General features: G+C 54.7%; 2 protein-coding genes across 8 annotated transcripts in view; one reads left to right on the top strand and one right to left on the bottom strand.

Annotated features, from left to right (window-relative positions):
- The first annotated feature begins 173 nt into the window (after positions 1-173).
- Positions 174-24376, top strand: SLC8B1 (solute carrier family 8 member B1). 5 transcript variants are annotated; one of them, XM_045073578.1, is made up of 19 exons: positions 967-1180; positions 1532-1679; positions 1971-2213; positions 2863-3115; positions 4853-4993; positions 8327-8479; positions 8586-8638; positions 8770-8827; positions 8978-9083; positions 9173-9340; positions 10245-10352; positions 11470-11523; positions 11779-11909; positions 13758-13899; positions 16732-16853; positions 18429-18582; positions 19327-19407; positions 21066-21133; positions 23248-24376. In XM_045073578.1, exons 4-19 carry the CDS (start codon positions 2945-2947, stop codon positions 23443-23445), a joined length of 1908 nt encoding a protein of 635 aa, XP_044929513.1. In that variant the 5' UTR covers positions 967-1180; positions 1532-1679; positions 1971-2213; positions 2863-2944; the 3' UTR covers positions 23446-24376. The 5 variants fall into 5 exon arrangements, with proteins under 5 accessions (XP_044929512.1, XP_044929513.1, XP_044929511.1 ...); XM_045073577.1 differs by lacking the exons at positions 967-1180; positions 1971-2213 and adding an exon at positions 174-195; XM_045073576.1 differs by lacking the exon at positions 1971-2213 and having other exon boundaries at positions 968-1180.
- A 173-nt stretch (positions 24377-24549) lies between these two features.
- TPCN1 (two pore segment channel 1) overlaps positions 24550-27649 on the bottom strand; it is a 59426-nt gene continuing 56326 nt past the window's right edge. For 2 of the 3 annotated variants that reach the window (XM_013056558.2, XM_013056559.2), the window contains one exon: positions 24550-27155. In XM_013056558.2, coding sequence (XP_012912012.1) covers positions 27033-27155 — 123 coding nt within the window. In that variant the 3' untranslated portion in view covers positions 24550-27032. The remainder of the gene's footprint in view (positions 27156-27649) is intronic. The other variant, XR_006604762.1, reaches the window with a different exon arrangement.

Raw genomic sequence — 27649 nt, 5'->3', positions numbered from 1 at the left:
GAACGAGAGGTATGCTCTCTTTGAAGGTAAGGAACCCGGGAGCGTGGGGGCGATGGCGGCGTTGGAGGGTGGCGGGGAGGGTGGAGAACCGGCGTTTGAGCTGGGCCGGGCACCCCAGTAAGAGTTGATCGGGCGGAAAAAGGGAAGTGTGGCCTCCCCGGCGGGGAGCTCAGAAGGAGCAGAGGTGCAGCCGGTGTACGTATGCAGCAGGGTGTTCGGGGAATGGGGAGCCTTCCCCGGCCAGCGCGGGAGGGGGCTGGCGGCGGGGATACCGGATGAAGTCCGAAAGGGGAGAGAGGGCTGGACGCTGAGGGGCTCCGCCCGCTGGAGTGGGGCAGCCGCCTGCAGGTGAAGGGGAAGCGGGGCGGCCCCAGAGCTGGGCGGAGGCGTCGGAGGTGCATTTGCAGAAGCAGGGTCCGGCTGAGGGGCTGCCCCGGAGGGGACGTCAGCCCCCCGCTGCGTTCCAGCCCACCGCCCTACCGCCCAGCGCACGGGGAGACGGCGGGAACCCGAACCTCCCCAGAGTCTGGGAATCCGGGAGGCGGGTACGAGCGCAGCACCGACTCCCCTGTCTTGATCTGTTTGCAATATTTTTCTTCTAAAAGCGTTGCTACGGGGCGGAGGGCTGGCCCTAATTAGGAGGTCTCACGAACAGGGCCATTACAGGCAGGACCGCCGGAATATTTGTGGGTGAGGCAGGACCTACCCCCTCCTAGGACTTTACCAAGCGTCCCTTATCACCGCTGATTCCCAAAGCATCTGGGAATAATACCCTAGTTTCATCCTCTAACTGCCCCTTCTCTGGCCTCCTACCATCTTTACCCGTCAGGTTTTATCTCAGCTTCTGCTTCAGCCGCACGAACCGACAGGCTCCGGACTGCGAGAAAGAGCACAGTCCCGGTTCCTCGCGGGAGCCTGTACCTTTAAGGGAGGGGGCGGGGACAGCCGTCGGGGGCGTGTCACTGGGCAGGGCCAGCGAGGGCAGGGCCGAAGCGGGACCCACCCAGGCCGACTTGGCCTGGAAAGTGCCCGGGACTCTGCCACCCGCTGGGCCCCCGGATCCGCGGCGACGGGTAGCGCGGAAGGTCTGGCAACGCCTACCGGCGGCGGGGCACCGGGAGGGCCTCGAGGCCCGGCGGGGTCGAGGTTCGGAGTTGGCGGGTCCGAGGCCCCGCCCGAGGTAAGGGGAGTCTCCTCGTCTGCCGGGGCGCCGCCTGAGGGCCGGGCACCCGGACTTCAACTTCTCAACATCCGTCAAGGATTGGGAAACTGCACTTTGACGTTCTCGGGGTCTCGCAGATGGGGCCGCAGATGGGGTTGCAGCCCCAACTTCCTGCGCCCGCCGCTTCCTATCGGGACTGCAGGTCTTCTGAGTTCGGGACAGGCGCACAGGAAGCGCTCAATAAATGCTCCCTTGTGAATAAGTGCAAGAAATCGGCAGCCAGTAGAGAGGAGGCACACCACAGATGCAGGCATTTATTGAGCTCTTACTGTATGCCCCGATGGGCCAGGATTTGTCTCCATTTTGCAGATGCGGAATCAGAAGCTCAGAGAGGTGAAGTGACCTCACTGAGGCCGCACAGCTCCTAATTTGGGCTGTGACTGAATTGGAAAGCTGGAGTGCCTGGGTCCAAATCGGTGCCAAGTTCCAGGAAACAGGAGGAGGGGAAAGTTAACAGGTGAGAAAAGAGAGCTGGGACAGGCCTTGTCTGCCCCTCTTTTTCCTTCTCTTCCTCTGGAGCCTCCTCCCCCGCCCCTGCCCTGTCAGGTCATTGAGAAATAACTGTGCAAAGAATGACCCAAAAAAATAACGTTTTCTGGACTTTGTTTCTGTTGATGCCAAAATAAAACATGCTCATCTACGACGTGGGGCAGAGCCAAAAGAAGGAAGTCGGTGTGCCAAGGACGTGGGTTTTTTCCCAGTTTGATTTCTTTGGAAGGACTGAAGCCGGTTCTGCCCTGGTGTTTAGGTGAAAAGCAGATGCTAGAATCCAGCTCGGCTCTGCTGCTAACACGCTGTGTGATTTTGAGCAATTCACTTCCCCCTGGGCCTTGACTCCCCCCATCGGAGGATCTGCTGTTGACTTTGTGACTTCCTTGCCTTGTGACTTTGGGCACGTTAGGGAACTCCTCGGAGCCCAGCTCCCTCCTCTGTAAGACAGGCGGAGAGGAGGACATCTCCACAGTTGTCCTGAGGACTGGATGAGAGAGAGGTGAGGCACAGCAGTTGAGTAAGGACACAGACCTGGCCCTGTGCCCAGGTTTGCTCATCTGTAAAATGGAAATAATAATAGTACCTCCCTTTGGCCAGTTGCGGGAATTAAATGAGGTCACCTATGATAAGTGCTTACTTCATTGGAAGTCACAGAACAGCATTGCTTAGTCGTCTCAAATTGGTGGCCCAAAGGCCACATCCACCCCCAGAAGTAGGTTTCTTTTGTTCCGAGGGCTTGCCAAGTCCCCACCGCTGCCTACTTCCTGGATTGATTTCCCACAGCTGATCCCCGAGCTAAAGTCTCTTCTAGAGTCCCAGGATTCCTCGTACCAGCCCTGATGTTCCAGTGTCAGGGTAGGGGTGTGGGTGGGAGAGGCCTGCATCTCCATGGAGACACTATGGGGGGGGGTCCTTAGGAAGAAGGGCATAACTAATCTACATACTGAATGAGCGGGGGGGGGGGGGGGGGGGGGGGGGGGGGGGAGACCCTCCAAAGAGCCTCCATCCAGAAGGAGTTTCATTTGGCTTTCCTTTGGTGGGGTTAGCGGGCGGGGCAGTTCTTCAACTGAAAAAATCTTCAGTCCCTTCCTGCTAGGGCCTAGGCTCTTTGGTGACCTTGACCCTCTTTCTCACCTCACTCTCTGCAGGCCACTGGAGCGACCGGCTATTTGGAAGTGAAACACGGCAGAAGGGGAAGCAGAGAGTGAGGGCCAGGCTCCGCCGGGTCTGATGGCTGGCAGACAGCTGTATCTGTACTCACTGCTGAGTTTCTTCTGTGTGGGGCTGCTGATGGTGGAGATGGTGTCTGGGACGAGGGGCCCACATATAGGGGTCCACATCAGCTCCCAGTTTTCAGCCTCAGGTGTGAACCAAATCCCCATGGAAGACGTGAGCATCCAGGTAGGAAGCCGGCATCAGGTAGGAGTGTATTCATCCAATCAGCAAATATTTACTGAGCATCTACTATGTGCCAGGCACTGAGCTAAACCCTGGGGTGTATCAGGGAACAGTATAGACAAAAATTCCTATCTGGTGGAGCTAACAGTCTTCTAAGAGGACAAGTAGTGGAGCAAACATGTAAATTTCAGGTGGTAAGATGTTAAGTGATTTGCAAATAGCCTCTTCGGTGGGAGCTGTGACGGGAAGGGCATATTTCCAAATATTTCAGAGTGGGCGGTCACAGGTGGCTTCTGTGTGGACGTGACCTCTGAGCCAAGCCCTGAATAGAAAAAGTCAGTCACTTATACAGGCATCTGGAAAAAGAACATTCCAGGGAGAGAACAGCAAGCACAAAGGCCCTGAGGCAACGACAAGCTTAGTATGTTCTTGGAGCATGGAGGAGGCCAGAATGGCTGGAACAGGGTGAGCGAGGGGGAGAATATTAAGAGATGAGGATGAAGAGGTAGTGGTGGCCAGATTACAAAAGGCCCTATAGGCTGAGGCTAGGAGATGATATTTGTTTATAATAGTTGGGAGCCCCTGGGGAGTTTTAAGCAGAGGAATGTCAAAGGCTGATTTATGTCTTCAAAGGAGCTCTTTGGCTTCTCTGGGAAGAATGGATTGAGAGGAGTGAAGGTCCCACCAGGGAGACCAGTGGGGGGCTGTTGCATGTATCTAGAAGAGTGGTGGTGGTTGTGGGGGATAGGAAAGGAATGGGGGGTTTTGAGATCAATGTTGGGGGCACAGTGAGTGGAATGTACTGAGGGGTTAGAGGGAAGGGCATGATGGTGGAAGAAAGGAGATCTCTGGGGAGAAAGGGGTGCTGTTGACTTGGATGTTTGGAGGGAGGAGAAATGGGGACACTTGGGTGAGAGGCAGGAAGTCTTCTTCCCATAGGCTATTGAGACAGGCTGCAGGAACTTGAATCATGCCATCCTGATGTCTATAAGCAGAGGAGAGGTCACAGCGGATCCCAAGTTAAAGACTGAAGGCAGGGGCCTGCTCACGATGACCCGCAGGCGTCCATTGCACGTGCAGGGGCTGGAGTTCCCAGCCTTCCCCATTCCCAGGAGAACAGAAAAACTAACTCCTCCCTCTTGAACTGAAGGGCTGAGAGTGGTAAGTGCCCAAGCCAACTTCATGGGGCTGCAGAGCACCTTCATGCCTACTTTCTGAGGCTGAACGGGTAATTATGCCCATTTTACAGAAGGGAAAGTGGTTTATGGTCACTGTGGTTATTAAATTCACTGGTGCCTCTCCAAAGAGGGTCATGCTCCCTGGGGGTAGGAAAACCGAGGTAATCTGTTGTTTGTTCCAGGTAACCTCTGAGTTACTGAGCACTCAGGCCAGCCCTGTGTCAAGCTCGACAAATTCTCTCCTATACCTCCCGAGATGGATAAAAACATCTCCATGCTAGAGATGAGGGTACTAAGGTTTAGGGACGGGAAGCTGGCCAGAGCCAGGAGAGGGTCAGCTATTTCCCTGGGTGTCCTTAGTGACTCGGGGAAAAGGATAAGAAGGGAATGGGGCAGAGGTGAAAAGTCACCCACCCCGGGCGCAGAGCAGGACCACTATGACTGTGCCACTCGAGGTCAGAGAGCTGCGAACAGGTGCTTGTGGACCTTGTGGGGAGGGCATGACCCCCTTGGGATGGGGCTGATTTCGGGGACCTGATTTGCTGGCTCACTCTGTTGTCAGGGGAATGGAGACACGCTGGGGTGGGAGCGTCTCCCTGGATCCTCCCTGGTCGACCCTGAGGATGGAGAGCTGGGAAGGAAGGCAGACAGGAAGAGGAGGCTACCCCTGCCCACTTGGCTGTTTCCCCAGGAGCTTCAGCTGGTAACTTGCAGGCAGAGCTGAGTCTGAAACCACCTAGCAGTGGTGGGCTGTGTGCCCTTGGGCAAGTCACTTTGCCGCTCTGTGCCTCAACAGAAATTAGAAATTAGAAAACATTCTAATCTGTTAAGTAGACAGAATCATACCAACCTTCTGAGTCTGTCATGAAGACTCAGTGAGATGGTGACCAGCACATGTGTGGCAAAACAGTTATGAGGACCGACTGTGTGCCCAGCACTGTGCAAGACTTTGGTGGGAGAGGCGGACACGGGACAAGTCTATGATCCTACAAATAACTGGGGATATCAAAACACATAAGTGCTTGGAAGGAGGGGACCTGGAGTGACAAGAGTTTATAACTGGGGGATCCGCCCTGGGCTGGAGGCAGTTAGGGAAGGCTTCCTGGAGGATGCATCTGGGGAACTAAGGATTGTGGATTCAGAAGGAGTGGGGTAGCAGGCCAAAGCGACAGCAGGTACGTTCAATACAGTGGGCTCGGTGTCACATTGGCAGAGAGGCACAGGCCAGGGTTGGGCGATGGCCAGGGGCTCAGAATCTAGAAATCTTACCCCCACCCCCACCCCGTGTGGTGTTGGTGGGGGTTCAGAGAGCGCTAAAGGATCACAGAGCCACGATCTGACAAAGTAGTTTCTTTTGAAATTAGGGTGAAATATACATGACTTAAAATTTACCAGCATAACTTGAAATTCTCCCTCATGAACCATTTCTCAAGTGTGCTGTTCCGTGGCACCAGCTCCTTCACGCCGTTGTAGCCATCACCGCCATCCACCTCCGGAGCTTTCCTACCTGGCAAAACTGAGGCTCCGCCCCAGTACATAAGAACTCCCCATTTCCTCCTCCCCCACCCCCTGCTTTCTGCTTTCTGTCTCTGTGGATTTGACTAGTCCAGGTCCCTCCTATAAACAGAATTAGTGGGTATTTGTCTTTTGGTGACTCGCTTATTGCACTAAGCACGATGTTTTCAGTTATGGCTTCCAGAAGGTTCTCCCTTGTTGTAGCATGTGTCGGAACTCCCTGCCCTCTGAAGGCTGAATGATGGTCACGGTGTGGATGTGCCACCTCTGGTTCATCCATTCACCCATGGGGGACACTTGCTGCTTCTAGCCCTTCTGGCTGTCGCGAACAGTGCCGCCGTGAACGTGGGTGTGCGTGTCTTCTCTCTGAGACCTGGCTTTCTGTTCTTTCTGGTTTCAACCCGGAAGCGGATTTACTGGATCATAGGGTAATTCTATGTTTTCCTACTTTTATTGAGATAGAGTTCCCATCCTGCACTGCGGTGAGTGTAAGGTGTCCAGCATGAGGAATTAACGTACGTCTATTGGGAAATAATGACCATAAGCCTGTTAACATCCCACCTCTCAGGTTTAAAAAAGAAAGGAAAGATGGTGTTTTTCCTTGTGATGTTCCAAAGGCTTTCATACTTACCGGACAGCAGCGCTCCCTGTCCTGGTGACTAACGCTCTTTTTTGATTTTTCGGGAACTACCGTCCTGTTTGGCAAGGCTCTGCACCGTTTCACATTCCCAGCAACAGTGCACGAGGGCTCTGATTCCTCCCTATCCAGGCCGATACCTGCTAGTTTCTAGCTCGGTTTGCTTTGTACGGTAGCTCTCCTAATGGGTGTGAGCTGGTATTTACAAAGCTTTTAACAGAAAGTTTGAAAAGGGGGAGGGACATTCCAGGCGGAGGACAGTGCTTAAGCACAAGCGTGACATGACAAAGGACAAATATCCATTATATAGAGAGCGTCTCCAAGTCAATAAGAAGAAGCAAACATTCCAGCTGAGAAGAAGGAATACAAATGACCACAAGACAGGCTCTGACACATAATCAGGGACTTGCAATTGAAAGGCAAGAAGATTCCTGCCACATCAGCCTGCACAAGACTTGGGGGGCAGGCGCAGGTGTGGAATCCCATTTGCTGGGGCTGGTGCCAGTGTGTACAAGTAAGGCTTGGGGGAGCGTATTTTGGCAAAACCCATCAAGTGTCTAAGTGCAAGAAGTGCCGTCAGGGCCCTGCCCGTGTCCTTCGTATACTACCCTTTGGGAGGGCTTCTGTTGACTTCTAGTGGCAAGCATCTTTTTCCAGAACCACCCATAAACACGGGAGGTGGGTAGTGCTGGGGAACTAGCACCTCCCCACATCCAACCCCCACCAGCATCCTCTCCTAATGTCTCATAGGAGTTGGTGTATAAATACCGCAGCTCCCGTGCCCCTGGGATTACCAGCCCAACGTGGACAGTTCCAGCCTGGCCTCTGGCCGCGCTGGTTTCTTTCCCCTCCTTCTCCTGCTGCCCCACTGTGGCGACTGCATTCCATACACTTCCCAAATACATACTTACTCCCTCGTAAATCCTTGTCTTCAGGTTGCTCCTGGAGGAATCCAGACTCTGATGCACTCTGACTCAGCACTTTTACTTCTAGAATTCTCTTTTCAAAATTTTCTCATATGTCCTCAGAGAGTCCCGCACAAGGATGTTTATTGCTGGCTCTCCTGGAAAATCAGACATGCCTGTATGCCCACCGGTGGGGAAATATTACCCCGCCCCCCATATCATTCAGAGCATGAAATACTGTAGTAATGTTAAAAAGACCATAGGGGAGAGGTTTGAGTGACAGCAGTAGTCCGTGGTCGGGGGGAAAAAAAAAAAAAAAGACCATAGGGTATCCACAGGGCGTTTGATGGTTAAGACAGGGTTCTAGAACCTCAAACCAGCCCTAGAACCTCAGTTCTGACCCTGTCTACTACGGAGTGGACCCCAGGACACTGTTTTGTCTCCTTTTCTGTCAAGGGGGTATGATAATAGTGACTTCCTTGCAAGACTGTGGGACAACTTAATTGAGATACATTTTAAGCTCCTAGTCCTGTGCCTGGCATATGGAAATGACTCAGGGTGCTTTGACTTTGATCCCCTTCTTCCTCACTACATGTACCAGTATCTTAATGGGTGGTATATATGTGAAGTGGTAAAAGCAAATTGTAGAAACGAGAGAGTTAAGAGGGATCTATTTCTGTAAAACGAAAGCAGCTGTATAACAAGATGTGTGTGCAAGGTCGTTATGCCCGTAATGGGACTCTGGAAACTGATCGTGGTGGGAACTTTGGAGAAAGGTGGGATTGTGGAGGGTAGGGAAGAGAAACACATTCATGAATGACTTGTATAAAGAAGTCTATTTTAAACAGTTGGCACTTGAAGGGTGTGGGGGGCTTAGGGGGTTGGGCAGAAGGAGGTCCTCTTTAGCTACTTAGACGGTCCTGGTCCAGGTGCCCTCAGGGGGTCGACCCCTGATGTCCCTCTTTCTCCCTCGCTGCAGTGTCGTGATGTGTGTGGCCTGAACGTCTCTGACCGCTGTCCCTTCATCCGGACCACCCCTGACTGCCGCAGTGAAGGGGGTTACCTGAACTACCTCGAAGGCGTCTTCTGCTACTTCCCACCTGACCTCCTCCCTCTGGCTGTCACCCTTTATGTGAGGCCCTGCCCCGGGGTAGGGGGGTGTGAGGGAGCAGGGCTGGGGGCCCAGGCTGGACTTGACAGTCCCACCGCCCCCTCCCAACCCCACACCCCTCTCCCAGGCTTTCTGGCTGCTTTACCTGTTTCTGATTCTGGGAGTCACCGCGGCAAAGTTGTGAGTGTGGCCTGGGCTCCCATCCAGCTTATAGATGGGAACGGAGTCCCTGGGAGGGTGGCACTGGGGTGACCCCATGTTTAGGCGGAGGATGGCCGTGAAGGCACACCCTGTTTGCTTTCTCTCCATAGTTTCTGCCCTAACTTGTCAGCCATCTCCACCGTGCTCAAGCTGTCCCACAATGTGGCAGTATCCTTTTGTCCCCGGGTCTGCACCCCGGAGGGTAGGAGGGCTGTGGGAGGGAAGTCTGGGAGACTGGGTGGTGGTGGCTCACGGCCCAGGACAGGTCTGGCCAGGCGGGGGCCCCTGCTTTGTGTCCCCTTGACGTGCTCCCCCCATGGCGTCACCTTCCTGGCATTCGGGAACGGCGCACCCGATATCTTCAGCGCCCTGGTGGCTTTCTCGGATCCGCGCACGGCCGGCCTGGCCTTTGGGGCGCTGTTTGGTAAGAGCGGACCTCGAGCATCAGGGGTAGGTGGAGGAGGGCAGAAGGGTGGGGGCAGGGCGGGCTGAGCTCGGCATCTTCTCCTCCAGGTGCGGGCGTGCTGGTCACCACCGTGGTGGCCGGCGGCATCGCCATCCTGCGCCCCTTCACAGCCGCCTCCAGGCCCTTCCTCAGAGACATCATTTTCTACATGGTGGCTGTGTTCCTGACCTTCACCGCACTCTACCTCGGCAGGGTCACGCTGCCATGGGCCCTGGGTGAGCAGCCGCAGGGCTGGCAGGTGGAAGGCACCAGGGGACGCGAGCGGGTAACCAGCCGGGCACAGTGTCACTTCCGGTTCTGAAGGAGGGAAACCTCTCCGTTGGCTTGAGCCCAAAAAAGGGAACCTGCGGTTCAGATAAACAAAGGGGGCTGGGGGGAGCCCGGGGTGATGTTCTGGATTTTCTCAGTGTCCCATTTTAACAAGCACTCTGGCCGGGTTGCTGACTGTGGCCCCCAGTGTCCCTGCAGTGCACACAATCCACTCGTGGTTCAAGTAACGTGGACAGAGAAACAGTTCACACGGCGTTCTGGAAACCCACAAGGGATACCAGGACATCCAGGGATCAGGGGCAACTATAGGAGCCGCTGAGAGGCAAGGGGATGGTGGCTGGAGCCCAGCGAGGACTAGAGGCCTAGAACTGGTGTCACCAAGAGCAGGCAACAGCCACAGAGGCTCACAGGTCCTGCCAGAGACAGGGCACCACACCAGGGAGGCAGCCTGAAAAAGCACCTCGGACTCTCCCTTGCTGCCTTCTGATTTGTCCCCAGGCCCCTTCTCACCAAACCCAGTGCCACCAGAGCTCGGGGGCTGCGGTCTGTGGGGCTGAGCTTCTCAGGGCTTAGAGCAGGACTCCAGCCCTTAGCACTTGAATCAGGTCCTGGAGGCGACTGTGCCCGGTGTTACCTCTTTGCCCAATTCTGGAAGGCAGGAAGGGAAGATGGGCCGAGGAAAAGCAAGGCGGTAGGTTGGGGGCTCTAACGTGGCTGTTTCCCGCCTGCTACTAGGCTGGGCTAACACAGACCACCACCAGCAGGCACCAGCAGGAGAACGGGCAGTACCTGCTGTCTGGGGCTGTGGCCGGGATGCCACTTGGTGACAGCCTGCACCCTTGTCTGCAGGTTACCTGGGCTTGTACGTGTTCTACGTGATCACTGTGGTTCTCTGCACCTGGATCTACCGATGGCAGCGGAGGCGGTCCCTGGTCTACTCCATGCCAGGCACTCCAGGTAGGGGTCCGAGTTGAGTTCCCATGAGGCCAGTGGGAGCTGACTCCCTGTGCACCCTTCATGACTGCTTTTCATCTCCAGAGGCCAACGTCATTGTCGATTGTCTCTTCGAACTTTTCCTACTTGTTCTGTGCCAAGGTCCCACCTGCATACTTTGGCTGTGCTGGTGAGGCCTTGTCATCCGTGTGTCCTATTTCACTGGCTCTTCCTCCTCCGTGCTCTCTCCAGGGCAACATCTGTCTCAGATCTGTCACTGCTTACATCCAGTAATGCTCCCCACTGCCCTCGGCTTCAAACCCTATGCCTCTGCACCCGTGTATGCGCATACCAATATGTGCACACACCAACACACATACACACGTAGCACACACATATACAAATCCATGTCCACACACATCTGCACAACACGCAGTCATACAAATACATATATATACAAATAGATACACAACACACCCAGGTACATATACATATACACATCCCCATAAACAACACACAGGTGCCGATGACTCCCCCTGCAGGAAGTCTTCCGTGATTTTTCCTCTCCTCTCCTCTGTCTACTGAACCTTCCAAGTTCAGCACACATCAGCCCTGTGCCGTCTTCTAGACCCATCACAGCCCATCAGGCTGGAGGAAGAGGGGGAATGAGACCTGGAGAAGGGCCTAAGGTCACACAGAGGCAGGACTAGGGATAGCGATGAGGAAGACAATAGTCCTTTTAAGGCCCCTCTTTGCTGGGCTCAGGATGTAGCATTCCCGAGGACTTCCAAGAAAAGTTTCAGACTGAAAAAGAAAAATACAATGGGCTCCAAATTCTGGAAAGAAAATTGAAGTCTGCCAATGTTTGAGATTATCTTTAAATGCACTTATTAAATTAGCTTTATAGCTAGAGCATTACATGTGAAGGTGTTTTTTGAGTTAGACTTTCTCACTCAGTAAGAGTTCCGAGCATGCCTAGGGATTGCTGAGAACGCCAAGGTCCAGAGGGCCTACACACCTGTACCCTGAAAATGGCCCTGTCCCAGAGCTGTCCTACCTGGGAACGGTGCAGGGGGTCCGGGGGGGGGGGCGGGTCTTGGCTCCCTAGCTGGCTCATGTGAAACTCCCCTTTCTCCTACAGAAATGCTCTCAGATTCCGAGGAGGAGCCCGTGTCTTCCAACAGCTATGACTACAGTGAGTCTGGACTCTGTGCCCAGCTGGGGTGGGGTACCAGGGCCGGGCTGGGGAAAGAGGGGTGGAGAGAGGTGGCCGTCGAGGGCCCAGGAATGAGGTTTCGAAGCAGCCCCATCTCTCACTGCACAAGAGCCAAGCCAGGCCCTGGGCTTTTCCTTCTTCCTGAGGGTTGGGAGGACCAGGGGGCAGGGAGAGGGTTCTCCTGGACGCTGAGCCAGCCAGGGACACCTGCCCCTCTCCCCCTCGTACACCCAGGTGAAGAGTACCGACCACTGCTCTTCTATCAGGAGACCACGGCTCAGATCCTGGCCCATGCCCTCAACCCCCTGGATTACAGGAAGTGGAGGAGCAAGTCAGTGTCTTGGAGGGCCCTCAAGGTGTTCAAGGTAGGAGAGGGGGGACTCTGGTACCAGACTCATGGCTCCATGACAACAAAGGACAGTGGCCACTCAATCTTCTCTATCTCAGTGAGAACGGACGGGCCAGGGTCTGCTGAGACCCTTTCAGAATAGATTACATGGCACATGATGGGGAAACGGAGTCATAGTTTGACTGATGGCCTGACCTGTGCCACATTGAGGAAGGATTGCATCTGGGACAGAGGGAGAGGGGAGGGAGCCTCTCCAGTCTGCCCAGCAGCACATCCTGGGCCTACTGGGTACTTGGGGTGGGGGTGTGTGTTCTTGTCTTGGCACAAGAGGCCAAGACAGACTTTGCGCACACATTTTAAGCCTCTACTCCGGTCACGTTCACCAACCGCCCATGAGCCGAAGCTCGGCCCGTGGCCACGTTCAACGTCAGTGGGGCAGGAAAATACATTCTGCAGCCTCTAATCACTTGACAAAAGACATGGGCGTTCTAGGAAGGGATTGAAGAGGCAAGGGAGGGGACTGCTTTGTTCTAGGAAGGGATTGAAGAATTGTGAATGGTATCAGGCCTATCGCGGTTTGATTAAATCGTAACAATTTCATAAAAGCTACTACGTGATGGGCTGAGTATGGTGCCAAACAGGCGTATGCCTCGTTTCATCGCACTTGGCTTCCCCAAGCTTCACAGACACTGTGTCTGTTACAGGTTGCGGGTCTGCGGGACCCTGTGCTTAGTTGTCATGTTAACACAGCTTTTCCAAAAGCATTGACTGATTCCGTGTCCCCATGTCACCAGCTGGAATTTCTTGCCACATTTCAGTCTTTTCCCCACTACTCTGGGGGTTGTGGTGATCTGGGCACGGTGATGACAGCTTGCTGGAAGCCCGGCTGCTTGACAGCATTTTCTAGCAATAAAATATTTTTTTAATTAAGGAAATGTAGATATTTTGGGGGGCCGCCATGCTGCAGCACTCTTAATAGGCAGCGTAGCGTAAACATCACTTTTCTACGGGCTGAGAAGCCGAAAAATTCGTTCGACTTGCTGTCTTGGGACCCGCATTTACTGAGGTGGTTTGGAACCAAACCCATGATGTCTCTGTGGTTGGCGTGTAGTGAGCGCTGCGTACATGAGATTATTAATTTAGTTATTGGCTGAAAGTGCAAGGTGTGGAGTCCATCGGAGCTGGCCCTGGATCCCAGTTCACATACCCTCTGTGTGTCTTTGGAGAAGTTCCTTAACCTCTCTGAGCCTCAGTCCCTTTTTCCAGAAGGTGAGAAAAACCATAGTTCCTACATCTGGGGCTGAGGTCAGGGTTAGTGGACGAGGGACCACGGTCACCTGAGTCACGCCAACCCCCCCCCAACAAGGTCTCCAGGTCCCGATCCCCAGAAACGTGACTCTGTTACCTTCTTGGCAAAAGAGCTGTGCAGGTGGGATGAAGGGTCTGGGGAGGTAGAGCATCTCCTGGGTTACCCAGGGGGGCCTGATGTCCCCACAAGGGTCCTTATGGGAAAAGAGTAGGGTTGGGGGTAGAGGCCAGAGTCGGAGGAGATGTGATCCCAGAAGCACAACTGGGACTGACCAGGGCCACCAGCCAAGGGGTGCATGTGGCCTCACCAAGACCTCAATTTTAGGACTCCGTGCCCCAGAGCCAGGAGGGGATCGATTTGTGTTTCTGGAAGGCACTGGCTTTGGGCTGGGGTTGCAGCAGCAGCAGGCGACCACCGGCAGCACTGGGCCTGGGCCTGCCCAAGGCCGGGGCCTTAGCCACACCGACTGCATTCCTGGGTAACCTTGCCCAGGGGGTGGCTGGCCCAGACACGGGCCTCCCTAGTGACACCTTCCTGCCTTGGCTCCCTTGGCAGCTGCCCGTGGAGTTCCTGCTGCTTCTCACGGTCCCTGTTGTGGACCCCGACAAAGAAGACGGGAACTGGAAACGGCCCCTCAACTGCCTGCACCTGGTCACCAGCCCGCTGGTCTTGGTCCTGACCCTGCAGTCGGGAGCCTGTGAGTATCCCCTCCCCAGGCCAGCCCACCTCCCCCCGCCCTCCCCCCCCCCCCATTCCAGAGTTTTCTTCTCAGCTGCACCACGGGGTCCTGGGCCTGAGGTGGAATCCCGGGCACTTAACATATGCTTGTGCCGTAAAGGGGCACCAGTGTCCCACGCTCAGCCGAGCCGGTGCTGCCAGCCGCGGGTGGGGGCAGCATACTGGTGGCCCTTGGACCAGGTCCAGCCCTCCATCACTTGCCTGCGTTAAAATATTAGGAGATTTCACATCAGAATGCGGGTCCGGCATTCCCAAAGGCAGAACTGGCTGGCTCTGAAAAGGGCGCCCCCAGTGTATGGGGGTCCCGCTCTCCGCCGCAGCAGGCAGTCCCCTCCCTCGCCTCTTGGGGTACCCGGCTGGGGAACTGCAGTTTTCTCTGTCTGCTCCAGGCTGTCCTTGCCCTTTCTGACCTGCTCTGGCTCAAGAAATGCCCAGTGTTGTCAGGCACCTTCCAGCTCCCGCTGCTCGGGCTTCTTCCTGTTGTCTGCCTTTAGTGTTTCACGCTGCCCCCTCCTCTCTGTCCCCCGGCATCACCGGGAGGTGGAGGAGGTAGGGCGCTGGGGGCCAGTGCATGGCTGGCGGTGGTGTTTTTGGCTCTAACAGGGTCAGCAAGTTCTCTGTGGGTCCCCTCCTGGATTTATGGCGGGGGGGACACTGTGAGAGAGCCCACCAGGTCCCAGGGTGACCCCAGAGCTGAGAAGGGCGCCCCTTAGGGGTTCCAGCTGTGTGGTTCATCAGTCTTCCATTCCCTGTTGAGTGGATGAACCCAGCCTCGTAGGCCAGGCCACTGCCAGGGACTCCCTGTCACCCCTGGGGCTTCTTAAAAGAGTGGACCCCAAGCATCTGTCATTCACGACCCAGCCGCTTGACTTTTCTCCCATCGCTGACTATTCCCATGGACGTTTTTCTTGAATCCGCTGTTTTTAAAGTTACTGAACTGCACCAATAGGAAAGTGGCTTCATTGCCAGTAAATTCAAGGTAATTGCAAAAATAAATACAATAAAAATAAAGCATCTGAGCCTGGAGTCTCTGTTCCATAGGGTGTGCAGCAGGGGTTAGAGACGCCGCAGACCTATTCGCACCCGTGGAGATTTCCTACAAAGGAGAAATCGCTCACCTAGGATGCGATAGTGGCACGGTAGTTTCCTGCCCACATACCAGCACCATCTGGTGATAGCAGGTCCCCACTGGGGAATTACTGCTTCAGGCGAAAGCATTTATGACCCTTGTCTGGGCTGAGCCCTGGACTTGGCTCCCTGCCCGAGGGGGTATCGGGTCTGCTAGCAGAGCCTCCTAGCCTCCTCCCTCTCTGAGCAACACCCAGAGCCATCTTTCTAAAGTGCTGCTTTTCCGAGGTTGTGGTCACTCCTCCACTCAAAGACCTCCGTGGCTCCCTAGTACCTCTTGGTCCAAGTCCACACCGCCCCGGCCATTCTTAAGACAGCTGCGTTCCCTGCTCTCTGTCCTTGCCGGCGTCGACCTGCTTGGTTCCTTCCCACCCAGCTCTCTCCTCTTCCCCTGTGGCCTTCGTACCCTCTCTCTGTTCACGTGTCATCGCACATCCTCAGCACTCAAAGAAGCCCTTCCCGACCACCCTGCACCCCAGCCGCCTCCTGAAACTCCCCCAGAACAGGCTTGGCAAATTCAGAGAAAAGGCCCCTTGCTCAGGTGTCAGGTTCCAAAGCCGGCACTACCCGGTCCGAACCACGTCCAGCCAAAATGACCTCCTGAGATCCACACACAATGGATCGTGGACACAATTCTGTGTATCAGCTCCCTTGTGTAATTCTAATGCCACTGACACTGGAGAGCCAGTGAGCTAGACCGAAGAAGGAGAGGAAAGTCTGGACGCAGGGGTCTGGGCAGCCAAACCATCCACTGCCTTTGAGACCAGTACTAACTCCCTAGTGGTGGAAAGGGTTGTGTGTGGAGAATTCTAGAGTGTGCCGTCTGCCTATAGGGTTTTCCCCTTTTCATGTTTTGATGTGAAGCCCCTGAAATTTTCATAACTTTTTAAAAAAGATTTATTTATTATTGGAGAGAGAGAGAGACTGGAGGTGGCATGGGGGAAGGGCAGAGGGAAGGGGAGCCTGAGAATCTCAAGCAGATTCCCCGCTGAGCACGGAGCCCAATGCGGGACTCAATCCCATGACCCTGAATTCAAGACCCGAGCTGAAATCAAGAGTCGGATGCTTAACCAACTGACTGAGCCAACCCAGGAGGCCCCAGAACTTTCATAACTTTGAATGGGTTGGTTTGTGAAGTGGTCTTATCAAGAGAGCAGGTGCTGGGCTCCAGGACCAGTGGGTAAGGGTTGGGTTTGACTGTACGGTTCATTTAGTGGAGCGATGCCCATCCATTGGCAATGCCTGGCTGGAGGGTGCTGCCTTGAAGCTCAGTTGGAAGAGGCATCGGCATGATGGTTGACTAGAGATGTCTGCCATGGGCGTGGGAGAGGACAGTGGTGGTGAGTGGGCTTAGCTATTCCCATCCTGGTCTCCTAGCAGAAGGCTGGGGAGAGTCTGTCTTTCACATTGTCTGCCTTCTTTCTGGTGTGGCTAGCTTCAGGGCAAGCCCTCTGTCTTTAATTTCTCTGTCCCCCTCAAGTGCCCAGAGTAGCACTGGGGACATTTTATGTTCAAACAATCGCATGTAAATGAGTTTTATCCTTGGGCCTCTCCCCCAAGCGCTCCTACTCATTCTGGGGACGGGGTGTGCCCTTCAGGAGCAGGGGCCAAGCTGAAGCAGTGGAAAGTACCAGCACCCCTCCCCCTTCTTGCCCTTCTGCAGATGGCGTCTATGAGATAGGTGGCCTCCTTCCTGTCTGGGCCGTCGTGGTGATTGCGGGCACGGCCGTGGCTGCGGTGACCTTTTTTGCCACATCCAACAGCGAGCCCCCCAGGCTTCACTGGGTAAGATCCCCAGTATCCCACAGTGGGGCAAGAGGACAGTAGGGTCTCCCAGGAGGGCGTCCTGTTTGTGTCCCTGGGGCAGACAGGCCCGGAATCACTTTCCATAATGACAGGTCTTTAAGACCACTTTAGAGGATAGTTTTGTTCCTTTTCAAGATCCTTTTTTTTTGGCAACAGCTTCATTTTATGGAGATGTAATTCACATACCATACATATAATTTGCCTATTTAAAGTGTGGGATTCAGCGGTTTTTGTTATATACACAGAGTTTTGCCACGATCACCACCATCAATCTGAGAGCATTTCAAGACCCACACCCGTGAGCAGTCGGTCCCCTGCCCCTGCCCCAGCCCCCGGCCCCCGCCCACCTGTGTCCTGTGTCTGTGGAGTTGCCTGTTCTGGACTTCTCCTGGAAATGGGATCCTACGACATGTGGTCCTTTGTGAGTTTGCCTCATGTTTTCAGGGTCGTCCCGTGCACTAGCCGGGGATTAGGGAGTCGCTCCTTTTCATGGCCAAACACGATCCATGTTATGGAGACAGTACGTTTCGTTTATCTGTCCACCAGCGGTGGACACACGTTGTTTCTACTTTGGGGCTGTTAACAAGCAACGCTGCTGTGACGTTTGTGTAAACACATGGGTCTAGAAATAGGCTTTCATTCCTCTTGGGTGCGTTCCTAGGTGAAACTGCAGGGACAGGCGTTATGTTTCACTTTTTGAACAATTACCAGACTCTCTCCTGTTCATTCTGGAGGACGCACCCGTGTGTCTCACAGCCACGTTCCAAGGATGGAATTGTCCAGTGTTCGTGGGGTTATTTTTCCCCCTTCTCTCCACCCTGCAGCGTGCTGAGGAATTTTTTAAGGCAGTTTGTTTAGAATGTATTCTTCGAAGTTCACTTACAAGTTTATTTATTTATTTTTTTTTTTGCTATGTATTGATAAAAAAAAACTATAGCTTTTATTTTGAGAAATTCTTGAGTGTGTCAACCCAAAGCAGGTCAAATTTCGACCAATTGATGATGTAGGGAAATAGTGTTCAGCCAGTGTTTTTACTGGGTTTTGAAGTACTTCACCCACTCCCAACGGACGTCCCCCAAAGACACAGCGCCGAGTGAGAGAGGCCCACCACGAAGGACCACGCGTGGTGTGAGTCCGCGTATGAAGTGTCTAGAACAGGCAAATCCATACAGACAGGAAGCAGAGTAGTGGAGGGCCAAGGCTGGAGGAAGGCTTGGTGGGATGGGGAATCACTGCTCATGGGCACGGAGTTTCTTTTTGTGATCGTGGGACAGCATTTGGTCCCTAGCCTGGAAGCTGAGGGAAGCTTCTGGAACTCTTCCCTGACAGAAGAGTAATGCCGAGCTAACATTTTACGGAGCACTTACTATGTGCCGAGCACTGCCAGCTCTGAATCTGTTAACTCATTTCTGCTCACAAGAATCTCAGCGGGTGGGTACCGTGATCATCCCGCCTTAGTGATGAGGAACTGAGGCCATGTTTCCATGTGCCTTTGGGGACCGTATCCCTGTTGGGGATTGGCCGTGGTCCCGTCACCACTCATTCCCTCCCCAGCTCTTTGCTTTCCTGGGCTTCCTGACCAGCGCCCTGTGGATCAATGCGGCAGCCACGGAGGTGGTGAACATCCTGCAGACCCTGGGAGTGGTCTTCCGGCTGAGCAACACTGTCCTGGGGCTCACGCTGCTGGCCTGGGGGAACAGCATTGGAGGTGACTCGGGGGCAGCTGGGGTTCTGGGACGAGTGCAGCTGCATCACTGCTCTCTGCTCCCCTAGCCAGAGTGCACGTGAGCAGGGCCATCTGGGGCACCTGCCCTCAGCACGAGCTCAGACCCACTGTGGTTTGGAATAATCATCACTGGGCATTGGGTTGAGGTGGCCTGGCTTATATCCAGGCCAGGAGACTAGAGAGGCCCCACCCTCTTCCCCACTCTCTGCTGTATGGACAGTTGCCTCCCCAGGGTTCAGGCAGGACATGGAGCCTATTGCAGCCAACCATGCTGAATGTGTACATGGGTGTGTGACATATGTAGGCATTCATGGATACACCAGTAGACCCTTTTCTAACTATAGACGTCAGGTAGGGTTGGCTAAGTTGTGCACTGCACAAGAACATTCAGACAAGGAGTCAGGGGGGCTGAAATCTAGCTCTCTTTCCACTGAGCTTTTTGGGCACCTTTTCCAAATTTACATAAATGTGCTGTGCATGCTAGCAGTAATGGTAGGTCACATCCCAGAGTTGCCCCTAGTGGGAAAGAATGGGGTAGAAAGAATCAAGAAGGGAATTGTGTCATGGGATGCTGTGGCCACAGCACCCAGCTAGCTACTGCAAGGCCCAGATGGGCACTCATCAGTGTTTGTTGACTGAATGACTGTGGGTAACAGTAAGGAGTGAATGACCCAAGAGGGCCAGGGGGAACTACTCATCATTCAAAGCGGTCTCATTTCCCTGCAGATGCCTTCTCAGATTTCACACTGGCCCGCCAGGGTTACCCGCGGATGGCATTCTCAGCCTGTTTCGGCGGCATCATCTTGAGTATCCTTTGTGGGGCTGCCCTGCCCGCGGCACGGGCTCCAAGGGCCATGGCTGTGCTCCATGCCCCACTCCCGGGATAGGGGAGTGTTCCTTCCTGGAACACCTGGGGCAGGAGACACAGCTGCTGGGAACCTCAGCTTCCTCATCTGTAAAATGGGGATGTTGAGAGGACCAACCACAGCTGGGTTGTTGTATGGACTGAATGAGGTGACAGAAATGCGTGGTAAGCACTCGGTGGATGGCGGTGTTTGTTTGTTTTTGTTTTTTTAAAGATTTTTATTTATGTATTTGACAGACAGAGATCACAAGTAGGCCGAGAGGCAGGCAGAGAGAGAGGAGGAAGCAGGCTCCCTGCTGAGCAGAGAGCCCTATGCGGGGCTCTATCCCAAGACCCTGAGATCATGACCCGAGCTGAAGGCAGAGGCTTTAACCCACTGAGACACCCAGGTGCCCCAAGGTGGTGTTTTTCATAGACGCCCCCATGCTGAGTTTTTGAGGGCACTGAGGAAGACCCTCTTCCTCCTGCTTATAGATGTCATGGTCTATAGATTTTAGGGCTTGGCAAGCTTTTTCTGAAAGGGCCAGAGAGTAAATATTTTAGACTTTGTGGGCCATACCAACCTCTCTGGTGACTACTTGACTCCACTGTATAGTGTGAAAACAGCCATAGGCAATACAGAAATGAGTGGGCGTGGCCACTCATTAAATGTTCCAATAAAACTTTATTTATAAAACTTTATGAAAGTGGACAGCGGGCCAGAGGGGCTGCAGGCTGCAACTTGCTGCCCCCTGTTCTATCTAGAGAAGACAAAGACAAGCAAGCCGCCTGGGGCTGAGAAAAGAAAGGGATTTGAAAGTCGCTGGTCCTGGGTCCCAGGTCCGGCGCCACCACGTCCCCAGTATGTGACCTTGGGGCTTCGCACACATCCTGCTTTCTGCCCCTCGGTGATCTCTGTGCGTTCAGAATGGGTTGGGATGATGATCGACGGTGGGGCACAGCACCCAGGACCGTGTCTGGCCCAGGCTCTGTGTCCAACAAGCGGGAGATGATGTTGGTTGTGAAATAAAGTCGGGGTATTTGAAAGCCCTTAGGGTGTGCTGTGCCCAGGCACCAGGCACCAGCTTGCAAGGGCATGTGGGCCAAGCCCAGTGCCAGGGGGGTGGCCATCTTGAATGGGTGGGGCCCGGAGGCGTTCCTGGTGTGTGTAACTCCCTGGCTGGACAGGGCTTTCTGGGGCCCCTTGCCCCCACTGAGACGTGCTCCCGGCTTTCAGGCTCTGGCCTCTTGCAATCCTTCAGGCTGGGATGAGAAGGAAAGAGCTCTGCCTGGACCAGGGTCCCCTGAACAATACCTAGAGATGGCTTTGACCTGTGCTCCGTCCCCCAGAGGACGGTGGGTGGTCACTTCACCTAGCTGCAGGGAAGCCGAGTGTTCACCACGTGCCAAGCGCTTCCTTCTGTCACCTCATTCCCTGTTTACAGAGCGAGTGCCGAAAGCACAGTGGACACTTGCCTTCCTAAAAGGTCTAACACTGGGCAGGATCTCCTCAGAGAGGGAGTTTTGGGGCTGGGGTGCAGAGACCGTAAGCAAAGCTGACGGGTATGCAGTTGGCGTGGGGGGACTGTTGTTCCAGCAAACTTCCTGAGCCAGGCCACAGATCTGCTGGTCGGAGTGGGGCTGGGCTGTCTGCTCCAGATCTCCAGGAGCCCCACGGCGGAGGTGAAGGTGAGTGGCCAGACTCTCTTGCGAGGGGCCCCCTTCTCATGGGGTCCCACCCTGAGACCATTCACATCTCAGCGGCCTATGCTTGCCGGGGAGGGGCGTTGTCTGAGTTTGTGACAAGCCTGATCTGTAGAATGTTCCAAAACTATCTTGAATAGAGGGTGGAAAATACATATTCCTTATAAGTTCAGGAGTAACTAGGACGTAGCTTCCGGGAATGGGCAGGAAGGCCCCGGATTTAGGTAATGGTCCCATCACTTAAGTATTTTGCTGTGTGACTGTGGGTGAGTTTAGGACATCTCTGGGCCTCAGTCTCCTTGCCTGTGAAGTGGGGTTGAAGGCCCCCCCCCCACAAGCCTCCTGGGCAGCACGCACAAGGTAAGGGCCAGGCCGAACACCTTGTCTTAGCACTGCTCACAGGACAGACCAGCATGAGGGACTGCAGGAGCCCCAGCAGGCGGGAGCCTGGCAGATTTGGAAAAGGTTCTGAGACCCATTCCCACGATGCCCAAGAATTTCCTGGGGGTGCATGGGACCTCCAGTCCCAGGCATTCCAGGGAAATGCCTGGAAACCTGCATTTTAAAATAAGCTCCCTGGGGACCATGAGGGTAGGTCGCCTGAGACCCCCTCTGTTCTAACACTTGCCAGGGCCAGGAAGGTAACCGAAACATGCAGGTGACTCGGAGGGGCGGGGGTGGGGGGGGCGCTCGTGTGGCCAGATACTCCAGATTTTCTAGAGAAGTCAAGATTCCTAGGGGACTTTGCTGGTCTCAGATATCACACTGGGTCACACACTGGGCACTTCTGTTCAGAAGGACCCGAATTCAAAGCCTGAACAAGAGAACGATGATGATGGACCTCGGGAGACAGCTGGCAGGCTTCCCCCAAACCCACGAGTGCACTTGCGGTCCTGTGAGGCCGAAAGATGGCAATGTTAGCAGGAACAGTCACCCGCTCTCTCTCGGCTCTCGATGGTGACAATGGTGATGACTTGTGGCTGGCTTATAATTAGCTGACACGGGGCTAGCCTTTGGCAGTGGCCAGGCCCCCACACAAATAGCTATGAACTTAACTTACTGCTCAGAAAGTTTGCTTTTCTTTAAGTAGACAGTCTTTGCGGGGGAGGGGCCGAGGAGACAAAGACTCTTAAGCAGGGGCTCAATCTCACAACCCTGAGATCTCGACGTGAGCTGAAATCCAGAGCCAAGAGTCGGCGCCTCACAGACTGAGTCACCCAGGTGACCCGGATAGTTTGCTTTTCTTAAAAGGTGAACAGGATCAGCGAATTTTGTCTATGCTCTTCACGGGTTTAGTAGGCTCCTTTCATTATCAGTTCCCAGGCAGTTGCGGATAATGAGGCTTTAGGGTCGACTCCACTGGTTCTATTTCTTCCTTCCTCTTGCTCTTTGTGGGGTTTGTGTGCGGGCGTGCATGCGTGTGTCTGCGTTCCACTGCCTTTGTACTGAGTGTCCAAAATGCTCCCGCTGTTAAGTAAGGCACAAGGCACCCGGGAAGGCCATCGGGGAGGGTGGCCGTGGGTTGTGTTGGGTGGAAAACACAGGCAGCTCTTAAACACTGCCCAGTGCACAATTCCATTTCTGGTTTCCGAATTGCCTTGCTGGTCTGGTGTGTGTGCATGTGCCCCCGCTCAGTGTATGCAGCCACGCCACTGTGTGGGGAGGAGGAGACGGTGTCCTTCAGAGCTTGGATGTCCATCTGGGCTCTGCCCCTCGCTCACTAGTTTGCTCGTGTGTGTCCTGGGGGTCATGGCGCTCCCCGCACGGGCGGGCGGGAAGATGAGAGCATAGATGGTGCGGGGAACACACCCAGCACAGTCCCCAGTGTGGAAGGAAGGGAAGTGGGGAGAGGACAACTTCACTGTTGACTCTTTTGTGTGGCTTGAGGAATTTTCTACATCTGTGTGTATGTCACTGCCTGTGTTAGCCTCTCAGGGCTGCATGACAAGAGACCCCAAGTTAGGGCGCTCGAAGCAGGAAACTTCAAGGTGGGGAGTGGCCAGAGGGGTCGGAAGTCCTGCACTGGCCTCCAGTGAGGGACGGGCGACTGGTGGTTGCAGTGACCCAGCCTCTCCCCCCCTCCCCCGTTCCCCCCACAGCTGGAGCCAGATGGACTGTTGGTGTGGGTCCTGGCGGGCGCCCTGGGCCTCAGCCTCGTCTGCTCCCTGGTCTCGGTCCCGCTGCAGTGCTTCCAGCTGAGCAGAGTCTACGGCTTCTGCCTGCTCCTCTTCTATGGGAGCTTCCTCGTGGTGGCCCTGCTGACGGAATTTGGGGTGATTCACTTGAAAAGTGTCTGAGTGCCGCCTTGCACCTGGGGCCGCCTGGTGGCCGGGAGGTGTCACTGCAGGTGGCGAGATGGACGTCAGTCCGCGGGGGGACGGCTGCCTCTGCTGGAGGTTCCTGGTTGTCGCCTTGCACAGGGACAACAGCTAAGCCTTGTTTCTGGGACATCGGAGACGGGGCTGTGCTGTGGACAAAGCTGCGGACAGAAGGTAGACTTCCTTCTACCTTCTTGGCTTATCTGTGGAGCCTCTTGGAGGCTGAGTGCCTTCCGGGCTGGTGCCAGAAGGGCAGTGGAGTGTTCCAGGGCCTGTAGCCATGCCCTGCTGCCTTCCTGCATCTTCTCCTCAGGGCTCACTCAAACCGCTGCCAAGCTCGGGCTTATTAGGGTGACAGGGCAACTCAGAGGGCGGGCAGAACACAGTGAGCGTCAGGCCATCCCAGGCTGAGTCTTAGAGCTGCACCATCCAACAGAACTAGAACGTGAGACCCATACCGAATTCTGAAATTTCTAGTCGCCATGTTAATAAAAGTCCAAAGAAACAGGTCCTATATTATATGCATTAGTGAATGGCTCCAAAATGTGAGCCTATGGCCCTGGCCCAATTACGGCCACTGGCTTGGATGGCACAGCTCTAGCCTCTACCTCTAAGAAAGGCCTGCTGGCTGCTGGCAGACTCCTCTGTACCCTGAACCTTGGGTTTTTCCCCAGCTGTGCAACAGGCATCAGTTGGACCATGCCCTGTCCTACCTCAGGGGGAGCCCTGGGCCGGGGTGCCAACACCTGGAAGCTCTAGGGAGGACGGAGCGGGTGCTCCCCAGTGCCTTCCCGCTGCCTTTTCAAAAAGCAGCTCTCCAGTTTGCCCGACTGCCTTCTGCCAGCAGCAGCGAGGCGATTCAAATGTCTTTTTTTCCAGTGAAAAAATTAATAAATATTTCAAGTGTCCAGCTCTTATTGGTTCCTCCTTACCTGGGCCGGGGGAGGAGGGGTTGGTTCCAAGGCCAAAGGCTTGGGCCTGAGGTGGGGTCGGGAACAACCATGGATGGGACCTCTGACCTTTCCCCATGGTACTGAAACCCATAGAACGTCACTCCGGGGAAGTCACGAGGCAGCAGCCACGTTTACAAAGCAGAGGCTTTTTTATTAATATGCCAGAAATCTGGAGACACAGTGGGTTTTCTAGGTAACAAATCACCAATGTACAAAACCTTACAGTGTTGCTCCCGCTATCCATACAAAATGATTGTCACGTGGTGTGGAGTAAGGCTGGGTGTGGGGAGGGAGGCGAGGAGGAGGGACCAGGTGGTGTCCCTCCAAAGCGGGGCAGGGGCATATTGCCATCATGGCCAAGGGCAGGTTGGTTTGACCTTGGTTCCATTCGGCTAGGACGTGGACGGTGAGAGGGCATCTGAACTGGATGATGTCCCAGGTCCCTCAGATCTCACAGGCCTAGGTGACCCCAAGGGGCCAGCTGTCCTTAGCCTCAATGACAAGCGCCCACTACTGGCCAGAGTCTGGCCTGCAGCGCAACGGCTGCCGCATTCATCCCATCTAGCTAAAATCAGGGTCTTTCTCAGAGGACTGGGGCTGGTACCACCCTCACACGAGGGGCCTGAACTACCCTGGCACCCCTCCCTGGTTCACCAGGGGAAGGGGCTAGAATGAAGCTCAAACACTCAGGGCAAAGGACCTATCCTCCTTTGAAAGCTGTCCCTTGACTCCTGATTCCAAAATACCCATTTCAACACACAAAGGCTAAAAGGCACCCAATTGTGCAAATTATAAATAAAGTTCCTTCTCTGGAGAGGGCAAGGGGTTCTGGCCTGGGGCTCGGTGCAGAGCTGCGTATGCTGGCTGGTGGCCCTCCAGAGCCAGAGAGGACAATGCCAGTCTCCTGACGCCCCATGGGGATCTCCCTGGTTCATTGTTTCCCCAAAGGGGCTGTGCTTTAAAAACAGAAACAAATGCCTGTCACTCCTGCCTTGTTGAGGGGCACAGCTCTGCAGTGCTGGCTCTGGGAATCAGCCCCTCCGGGGCCTCCAGGATGGCACCCCTGGGATCAAGCCATGCCCTGCTAGGAAGAGGGCGTGGCAGGGAGAAACTTCTGCCCACCCACCTTTCTAAGTCCTGGGAGGCAGTGGAGGCATCTGGAAAGCTGGTTAGACCGGGATGCCCCTGCCCCCTGCCGACCCCTTTCATCCCAGAGCCTCCGCCTCTTGCCCTGTGCTAGGTCTGCAGCCCAGCGGAGCTGAACCAGAACTCCCTCTGCTCTGACCCTGCTTCTGCTGCCGCCAACAGCGCTCACCGGGCTGCCCACCCCAACGTCCGCTCTGGATTCAAGCACTGGTCCTACCCAACCAAGCTGACCTCAAGAGAACCAGCCCCCCCCAAGATAGTGGGGTCCTCGGTTAACCAGGGGCTCACCTGAAGCTAGCTGTGCCAGTGAAAAACCCTGGGCGAGTCCACGGAGGGGACTGCTTAAGGTGGGGGCAGAGGGGAGCTGTCCCAGTGGACCAGCAGGGGTTCAGGCGCAGGCCTGCCGTGGACCACCCCACTGGGGGAGTGTCAGCTCTGTGCACCCCTTTCCAGCAGCAGAACCTAATGCACAGTGTGAAGGATCTGCCATTGTGTTCAGCAGAATCCTGTGTTAACTGAGATGTCTCTCTGCTGGAACAAGGTAATCCCAAGGAAAAGGGATCGAGTGGAGAAAGCCCGTCTCAGGAATGCGTCCGGCAGCCATCAGCCTGGCCTTTTGCTTGCTCTCCTCCTGAGATTCTAAAGGAGGCTATTTTAGAAGGATCTGCAGCCACAAGAGTTAAACCAAAGAAAGTATGGGAGGGAAGACTTAAAGAGCTGGGATGTGAAATTCGCACAATCTTGTGCAATCACGCACACTCTTGTGCTGCCCAGCACTGGCCGAGATCTGACCATGTGGGTATGATCACACCCCTTGATTATGCTATCCGTTAGGTCCTAGGCACTGGTCCCCCGAAGGAATGTTCTATTATATTATCATATATAGAGAAATACTAACCCACATCCTAAGTGGTTGTGTCCCTAACGCAGGCCACAGACACCCCGTGACGCAGGCCGCAGGGAAAGTTAGTGGGGAGGCCATCAGCTGGGACGCGAGTGTGAGAGCAGCGTGGGGAAGACGGTTTGGATCCGGCCTAGGGAGGGCTGACCCACTTTGAAGGCGAGCCCTGCAGAGATCGGCAGGATCTATCCAAGTGGTCTTCTTCTGAAGAGGCCTTCTGGAACCTTCCACATTAGGAAGAGGCGAGCCCTGCAGAGATCGGCAGGATCTATCCAAGTGGTCTTCTTCTGAAGAGGCCTTCTGGAACCTTCCACATTAGGAAGAGCTCATAGGCGGCCTAACCCCCTAAACCAAAGTGATCTCTGGGGTTACGAAAAACAGGGCAGGGTGGTTACACACCAAGCCCCATCTTGTCTTTTTCTCTTCCTATATATAAATATGTGCATATATATGAATGCGTGTGCATGTACACACACACACACACACACACGCATTTTTTCCATACGTTGTAGTAAAATAATACTATTGCGTTATTGCATAGACGAGACGGCTGTTGCGTACTGGAGTTAGGTGACGGTCTGGGAGCGCTGGCGGCTGCCTGGGAGCTGCTGGGTGGCGGGGCCCCGGCCGCTGCCGCCAAACGGTCCCTCCTGCTGCTCCTGCTTGCGGGCGTGCTCCTCGTACCACTCCTAGAGCAGAGCGCGGACGGGGCACTGAGTGGCCGGCACCTCTACCCGCCAGTCCCGTGCTTGCCCGGCGAGCACCGCCCCCAACTGCCCGGGGAACACAGCGGCCAGTGGGAGCCAGCCTCACTCAGGACACCCCTGGACCTGCTGGGAATTCTGCATATGCCCCTGATCGGAAAATTACTGTGAAATCTTTCCCTTATTGATTAGAGGTTTGCAAGCCTCCTTATAAATGTTCTCCTTGGCCCATAGCATCTCTTTAAGCAAAGCCTAGGTACTCATCATCACCCTCTGTTTGGTTGTGAACATAATCTTTTGTCCTTCACAAAGGGATTCCCGGGTGTTATCCCCTTTGAGCTCAGCAGGAACCGTGTCCTCATGATACACCTGAGAAAACCGAGGCTTAGTAGTTTTATGAAGCTGGAAGACATTGAGGGCCTCTCCGAACTCCCACGTTGCTTTTGGTACGTACCCCCCTGGTAAGGCCGTGACACCAT

Source organism: Mustela putorius, unplaced genomic scaffold, assembly GCF_011764305.1.
Source record: "Mustela putorius furo isolate JIRA1106 unplaced genomic scaffold, ASM1176430v1.1 tig00537248_pilon_pilon_pilon, whole genome shotgun sequence".
In the NCBI taxonomy this organism is placed as follows: domain Eukaryota; kingdom Metazoa; phylum Chordata; class Mammalia; order Carnivora; family Mustelidae; genus Mustela; species Mustela putorius.
Note: the sequence above shows the minus strand (reverse complement) of the source record. Positions and strands in the feature narration are given on the sequence as shown.

Coding starts and splice junctions, on each gene's coding strand:
- SLC8B1 (XM_045073577.1), top strand. CDS start 2,945: ATGGCTGGCAGACAGCTGTATCTGTACTCACTGCTGAGTTTCTTCTGT. Junction 19,408..21,065: donor TTTCGGCGGCATCATCTTGA/GTATCCTTTGTG, acceptor GCCAGGCCACAG/ATCTGCTGGTCGGAGTGGGG. Junction 21,134..23,247: donor GCCCCACGGCGGAGGTGAAG/GTGAGTGGCCAG, acceptor TTCCCCCCACAG/CTGGAGCCAGATGGACTGTT.